This window comes from Rhinoderma darwinii, chromosome 6 (assembly GCF_050947455.1).
Source record: "Rhinoderma darwinii isolate aRhiDar2 chromosome 6, aRhiDar2.hap1, whole genome shotgun sequence".
NCBI lineage: Eukaryota > Metazoa > Chordata > Amphibia > Anura > Rhinodermatidae > Rhinoderma > Rhinoderma darwinii.
Window position 1 is genome coordinate 63,725,504 of NC_134692.1, and position 8,275 is coordinate 63,733,778.

Below are 8,275 nucleotides of genomic sequence, written 5' to 3' on the forward strand. Positions count from 1 at the left end.
TGATTTCTGCAGGTGAAGTGTTTTTATGTAGTCTGATGAGGATTCAAATAGCCAAATATATTAATATCCCAAATATACAAACAATGTTGTAGAATATTTGGTGATGTGAAACCATACAAGGACTCCAGTAAAACCCCGACAGAAATCAGAACAATAAATGTTGTCATCGGTGTCTCTCAGTAATGCAGCCTATTAATAAAGACATAATTTCTTAAAATGGAAGATATAAAAAAAGCTTTTAAGCTTATATTGTACACTAAAGGATCTTTTTAAAATGTTCTTCTCATGAATCTACTTTAATGTCTCTCCTTTTAATAGAAATGATGGATATGATCAATGGTGATTATTTGGGGGCTTGTACATGTAATAGTCATAAACATTTCAATGTATTTATTGCTTTTTCTTAGATTATTATAAATGATGAACACGCCTGAAGGAGCCAATTCTAGAAGTAGCAGCTCCCCAGTCACCGTATCTCCTGTACTCTCCGGGTCTCAGGTAATACTGACGTCCTCTGTAGTTAGGCTCCTCATAGAACATCCAATATCCATCTTGTACATTGCAGGAGTGGATGTCATTGTAGCGGAATCTCTCAAATACTTGAGGACAATCTTCAGTGAACTCCATCATCTGTCCTTTGAAATCTTCTTTCTCATAGATTCTGATTCTAAATGAACCTTGGTGCTGATAAAACATATTAGTATAAATTACAGTATAATTACTGAACATAAAGAAAAAAAAAATCTTGACAAAGAAAAAAAACTATTCGAGAGGCTCTGTCACCATTTTCATACTTCCCTATCTCCTACCTAATCTAATAGGCGCTGTATAGTAGATAACTACTGTGTTGTTGTTTTTTTAACGTTTATTAGTGACAAAGTTATGAGCATTTTAAAATGTATGCTAATTTTTTGTAAAAGCCCAACTTAGTGTTTTTTTTCTTTAACCAAGTGGGCGTAAAGTGGGTTGTAAAGAAAAGTGTATGACGCTGACCAATCACCGTCATACACTTCTCCTCATTCATGTCCAGCTTTAGTCACAGCACAGCATGATCTCACGAGATCACGCTGTGCCATCACTTGGTCCCACAGTTCCTTCTCCAGCCAGGTATGCAATGGAGTTATCACTGGTCAGCTGATGAAATTCAACATTTGACTGGTTTCCTGCCTGCTTTAACCACAGAGACTGACAATTTTATGATATGGCAACAGTGGCAATCACAAATTCCTGCACATGCTTTGTCACTGCCTAAAGAGTGCCCAGTTTTTAAAAAGGAGCAATTACAAATGTATGAAAAATATATCCTCTTTCTCTACCAGAAGAAACAACAGAATTGTTCTATACCTCATGCCTCACTATTCTGACTTAGTTAAACTTTGTTTTGTTAAGTTAAATAACTATTTCAGTGGCGTACACAGAAGAGAAGGGGCCTCATAACAAAGATCAAATTCTGGGGCCAGGTTTTACCACCTAGGACAGAAGGACCTGATGTTTTTTTTCCCCTTTACCCCTTTCCTTAAGCTTAGGACAATTCCTCATTCCTTTATTCGCAAAGGGGATTGGACCAAACAGGACTAAGCCATCTCTCTCCAAGGGCCCCATAACAGCCACATTGGTTACCTCTGTGGTACATATGCCCTGGAAACTAAGAATTTTATTGGATATACATTAAATGGGTACTCTGGGATTTTAAGATTGAGGCATCATATTCTGCGATTATATGCCTCTGTGTAATACCAGAGTCATGACGAAGTACAGCATGGGCCCCAGGTTTTCATGGGTGCCATATGTGGGATACAGATTAGGCAAATATTTAACCACAACTCCAACAACAGGGTCATGGGTTAATGAAAAATATTTAGCAACTGACCTGAGGGCTTATGCGACAAGACCTAATGGAGTCATTATAACCCATCCATTTCTGGAAGTCAGGATACTCTCCTCTTTGAAGGAAGTACTGATGTCCTCTGTAGTTGGGATGTTCATACAAGATCCAGTTTCCACTTTCGACATGGATAGAGTTGCAGCGTCTAAAGTATGAAGACAAGTCTGGGCATTCAGAGTGACACTCATAAGAGCGACCCTGGAAATTCTTGTCCTCGTAGAAAATAATCTATGAAAATATAATGTGAATGTAAGCATAATAGTAATGATATAGTCAAAGAAAAATATTGCTACATTTCTAAAACATACAAATGATCAAAGACATTCCTTGACATTTTCCATCTATAATAATGTATTTGACTAAAGTTTGTAATATTTTCATAGTCGATTCTTAGTAGTTTTCCAATTCAAAACAGAAGGCTGTATAAAATGCCCATGAACTAACACAAAGGAGTGCATGTTTATTTTTAATGACATTTAGTTTTTTGCTAATTTTGTCTATTGAACCATATTAAAAGCATTTTGTAGTACAAGTATCACAGAATTTTCTCACCTTGCCCATGATGCTTTATGAACCAGTTTGACCACAGTCTCAACTGCTAATTGACTGGATGGGGAAGGCCCTTATATACATGCATGAGGCACATACAGAATTTTGTGTCATCTAAGCAGAATGAATAGCTGTTTTTACCTACACTAAAGAGTGTTCTCTGTTTGCTATGACTATTGTCGTTTTTTTGCTTTCACAAAAATTCTAAAAGCTTAATGCAGCCAACTATAGAAAAAACGCTTACGCTAAAAAATTTCTCCTCTAGCCAAGTAAAGGACTAAAGTGTGTTATACGTTGTAAATTTTGTTGGATATAAATAACTATAAAATAAATCAGCAGAAAAGTCTCTAAAACAAAATTAAAGACAGCAGGTTAAAAAGAGAATTCTTTAGTGTATGCATAAACATATAGGCTCTCAAAAAATCTCAATCACAATCAGTGGTATTTGAAAAGGAGATTTTTCAACAAATATGTACACACAGGACGGGATATATTAAGACACTTTTCAAATGCCTTAAACTAATATAAGATGGCGGGTTATGCGCATAATTTCTTAATAAATTTGGTACATCTTTGGCTGTCCATGTGACATAAATGCGACATCACTTACCAGACAGATACCGCGACCTCAGACCGTTGAGCTCCAGCCGGAGTCTCCCTCCTCGGAGATACCAGCACACGCAGCCGCTCTGTTCCACTGCTCTGCTTAGAATGCGCGCGTACCTGAAAAAAACTCCCTATCCAATCCCTAATCACCCTGTTGTATAAAAAGGACTCTGCCCTCTTCCTCCTTTGCTGAGCGTTGTTGTGTCTGCCAATGTTCTTTATTGCAAATGGTTCCTTAGTTATATCCTGTATCCTGTGTTCCCGTATCCTTCATCCCAAATCCCGTATCAAGTTATTGTGTTTGTTCCACAGCGAAGTCTAGTGTCAGAGTCTAGACTGTCATCTCTGATAAGTGCCTTCTGTGCCAAGTGTCCTCTACACGAAATGTTTGCTACACTAAACGTCTGCTACATGAAACGACTGTTACATGAAACGTCTCCTACGCCAAGTGTTTGCTACGCCAAGTGTCTGCCTATTTTCTATCCAGGTACACTTGTCCCAAAGACTATTATTATTGACTGTTGTTTGGCCAGCTGCTACTCCGCTATGGCGGAGTGGCCTAGTGGGACCACATACCCCACAGCTGTGACAGTAATCTCAGGCCATGGATCCCGCTTGTCAACCCAAAACCATAGTCCAAATGATGCAAGCAGACATGCGTGACCTCCGGGCATGCCAGCATCAACTACTACAGGTGGTAAATTCCATAATTACTCATTTGGATCATCCCCCTATACCTCCTCTGGCTGCTCTTGCTTCCCCACCATCTGTTATCCCTCCTGCCTGCCTTGGGTCTGCAATTTTGTTGCTTCTACCTCCTCGCTACGACGGGGATCCTAAGGCCTGTAGAGGTTTCATCAATCAGTGTATGATCTAACAGTAAAGAAGGGAGGGAACCTCCAGCTCACCAGTTTGATGCGTCTCCAGACTCGCCGCTCGGATCCCCGCTACGGCTGGCGGTGTATAATTGAAGAAAAAGAAAGAAATGATCCAGCGCTGAGTCGTGCTTCAAGTTAAAAAGGAAACGATATTCCCACCTTTATTGGAGTGTAGGACGTGCTCGAAACGCGTAGGCTAAGGCACAACTGCCTACTATTCACACTTGTTTTGGGACTGCGTCTCCCTACAATTTTAATCCTCTACACTCCAATAAAGGTGGGAATATCGTTTCCTTTTTAACTTGAAGCACGACTCAGCGCTGGATCATTTCTTTCTTTTTCTTCCAGTGTATGTACTTAAGGTTACGTGCTCATCTCTTCTCCTCAGATGAGGCCAAGGTTGCTTTTATTATTTCTCTACTCTCCGGTAATGCTCTGGCATGGGTGAACCCCATCTTGGAACGAGGGGGCCCGGAATTCTCTGATCTGCCACTGATTCTTGAGACTTACCCTACAATGTTCGAGGAACTGGGTCGAACATCTTCTGCCGCTGCCTCACTGCTGACCATTAATCAAGGGAAATCAACTGTAGAGGAGTATGCCATCTCTCCTTCCATATGCCGGCAGTGGAGCTGGTTTGGAATAATGAGGCCTTAGTGGCAACTTTCTGACAGGGCCTGACCTCTCATATAAAGTATGAACCGACTGTCTGACCAGGAACGGCAATGCAGAAGTTCGACTGGGTTATTGCTGTATTGTGGCCACAAGGAACATTTTGTGTGTCCATGCCCGCAAAAGCTGGGAAACTCTAGAAAACGTATATCTTTCTATGTTCAATCCAAAGGGATAAACCCCTTCCTGCTGGTACTGCCATGGTTTCGCTCCAGTTCTTGATTGGAATTCTGGAGAGGTCCTCAGGTTCTTCCTGCTCTTTCTCCACTACCTCTGCCTCTCACTGGACTACCTACACAATATGCTAATTATGCGGATGTCTTTAGCAAGAAGGAGGCAAAGGTCCTTCATCCTCATTCTCCCTACGATTGTCCTATTGAGTTGCTTCCTGAAGCTTCACCTCCTCATGGATGGGTTTATCCTCTCTCCTTTCCTGAAATCCAGGCCATGTCGGAGTATGTCAAAGAGAACCTGGAGAGGGGGTTCATCAGAAAATCTTCTTCACCAGCAGGTGGCGGATTGTTCTTTGTGAAGAAAAAGAATGGGTCACTCCAACGGTGCATCGATTGCTGTGGGTTAAACGTAATCACGGTAAAAAACACGTACCCCTTGCCGCTTATCTCCGAGCTCTTTGTTAGGATTCGTGTAGCCAAGATTTTCATGAAGCTGGATTGATGTGGGGCCTATATCCTGATCCGTATTCGCAAGGTTGACGAATAGAAAACCGCCTTCAACACCCGAGACGGTCACTACGTGTATCTCGTGCCCTTTGAACTGTGTAACACTCCATAGTTATTTAAGGAGTTTGAAAACTACATCTTCCATGATCTTCTGTATATCTGTGTGGTGGTTTCCCTGGACAACATCTTGATTTTCTTACCTGATCTGATGATGCATCAGAAGCATGTTCGCCAAGTCTTGTCGCGGTTAAGGGGTAACAGTTTAAACGCTAAACTTGAGAACTGCGTATTTGAAAGAAAATCTTTGCTCTTTCTGGGCTATATTATCTCTGATCATGGTCTACAAATGGATCCAGAGAAAGTGAAGTCCGTCTTGGAGTGGCCAAGTCCTCAAGGTCTCCTAGCCATACAGAGATTTCTAAGATTCGCTAATTTTTATTGACAGTTCATCCTTAATTTCTCGACACTAACTGAGCTCTTACCAAGAAGGAGGTGAACGCTAAGGACTGGACCCCTGCGGCAGAGTCAGCATTCTCCAACTCAAGAGTGCCTTCACCTTTACTTCCATTCTTCATCATCCTGGTGTGACACGACAGTTTTCATTGGTGGTTGACAACCTCTTCCATTGGGGCTGGAGCACTCCTGTTTAAAAGAATTCCAAGGGTGAGGCAGTATCATATGGATTTTTCTCCAAACTCTTCTCTCCTGCAGAGCGCAACTATTCTATTGGGGATCGAGAATTACTCGCCATCAAGTTTGCCTTAGAAGAGTGGAGACACCTGCTGGAGGGGACTGCTCATCCCATCATCATTTTCACAGATCACAAAAATCTTACATATCTACAGTCTGCACAACTACTGAACCCTCGTCTAGTCAGATGGTCATTGTTCTTCACTAGATTTCACAGACAAAAACATTAAGGTCGATGCTCTGTCCCGGTCGTTTGAGACTAACGACTCTGAAGAAAGTCCTCAACATGTTATTGATCGTTCCAGGATTATTGCTGTTAACCTTGTGCAAATAAAGGGCATTCCTCCTGGAAAGATTTGTGTCCATTTTGCTAACAGGAGAAGAATTCGCCGCTGGAGACATATTTCAAAACTGGCTGGTTACTCTGGTGTGGTGTTCGTAAAACTCGGGACTTTATTGCTCGTCACTACTGGTGGCTCATGCTACCAAAATTTCTGGACTATGTTTCTTCCTATATGAACTGTGCCCAAAACAAGGTTACTCATTCTAAATTTGCTGGCCTGCTCCTGCCTCTGCCAGTTCCTGATGCTCCCTGGCAACACATCACCATGGATTTTTTTTACTGATCTCCCTCTTTCCTCTGGATGTACTATGCTCTGGGTAGAAATGGACCGCTTCCCTAAGATGGCACATTTTGTTCCTTTAAACGGCCTCTGCTTCTCATCTGGCAAGTTTATTCATCCAGCACATCTTTCGGTTGCATGGCCTCCCCCTCCATATTGGTGTCAATGTATACTTTTTTTTTAACATGGGAGTCTATGGACGGCAGATGGCTGATCGATGGAATCCATCGGAGGTATACTTTTTTTTACATATATATTTAGCAAACAAAAAATAACCATACCCATAAGACGTTTCCAATCTGCAGTAGAAAATAAATATTTGCCTGCTGATCCCAATTGGCGATCAGACTGGATTAGAAGTCAAACAAGAATTCTATACATTGACATAAGCGCTGATATTATTGGGGGCCAAAAGATGCAACAGCAAAACACGTGTTAAGCACGCGGTTGCCGCTGACAACTATGACAACTTTGACAATTGAGACAACTATGTAATAGCTGGCACTAGCCATTTTCTATCAGATGGCTGATCGATGGCATCCATTGAAGGTATACTTTTTTTAATATATATATTTAGCAAACAAAAAATACTCATACCCATAAGGCATTTCCAATCTGCAGTAGAAAATAAATATTTGCCTGCTGATCCCAATTGGCGATCAGACTGGATTAGCAGTCAAATAAGAATTCTATACATTGACATAAGCGCTGATATTATTGGGGCCAAAAGACGCAACAGCAAAACACGTGTTGTGCACGTGGTTACCGCTGACAATTTTGACAATTGAGACAACTATGTAATAACTGGCACTAGCCATTTTCAAGTAATGCTTAATAGTATTTTTGCACTAGATTTATAATTGTTAGTGACTGCACTTTAACATAAAAAAGGAAGGGTGTCACAGCACCAGAGAAACAGATATTAGAAATATAATGGGTGCAAGCCTCACAGGAACCTATTCAAGAGTCCGACAGGTAGAATCCAAAAAAGAGACAAGGCAGCACATCCAAAAATAAGGCAAATTTATTCACCCAACTATGCAATGCAACGTTTCAGTCCAACGGGATCTTTCTCAAGCATTTTTTGCACTTTAACATGTCTGTTTCTTTAGAATATATTTATTGAATCCAGTTGGTGGATGTGGGATTTTTATCTACTGTTTTATCGCAGTCATTTTTTTACTTTGTCTTTATAATTCGTGTCATAATAAAGATAATGTAAATTTAACATGCAGTTTTGAACGTTGAGACTTTTGTAGGTTGTTATGTTTGGATTAATCCCTTCCCGACATTTGACGTATCCATACGCCAAAGTCAGGTAGGGGAAGTATGGAACGGGCTCACGGAGTGAACCCGCTCCATATGATGCCGTTGTTAGAGACGACACTTCAGAGTAACTAGCATGATCGCGCTCGAACGCGATCCCACTCGTTTAACTTGTTAGATGCCGCGGTCAATAGCGACCGCAGCATTTAAATCGTTAGAAAGAGGGGGGCGACCCACTCTAACAGCTCATCGCGCCCCCCTCCGGCAAGGCTTAATAGAAGCCTATCAGAATCACAATTTACTGCAATACATTAGTATTGCAGTATATCGTGCAAGCGATCTAACGATCACTGGTTGAAGTCCCCTAGGGGGAGTAATAAAAAAACGAAAAATGTGTAAAATAAAGTTTTTTTTAATGTAAAAAAA

At 41.0% G+C, this 8,275-nt stretch overlaps 1 protein-coding gene across 2 annotated transcripts; it reads right to left on the reverse strand.

Annotated features, from left to right (window-relative positions):
• Positions 1-411: 411 nt before the first annotated feature.
• On the reverse strand, positions 412-7,945 carry LOC142656338 (gamma-crystallin-3-like). Of its 2 annotated transcripts, none has more exons than XM_075831243.1 (3): positions 7,937-7,945; positions 1,871-2,113; positions 412-684 (listed from the first exon to the last, which is right to left on the reverse strand). In XM_075831243.1, exons 1-3 carry the CDS (start codon positions 7,943-7,945, stop codon positions 412-414), a joined length of 525 nt encoding a protein of 174 aa, XP_075687358.1. The 2 variants fall into 2 exon arrangements, with proteins under 2 accessions (XP_075687358.1, XP_075687357.1); XM_075831242.1 differs by lacking the exon at positions 7,937-7,945 and adding an exon at positions 2,438-2,446.
• Positions 7,946-8,275: the final 330 nt, after the last annotated feature.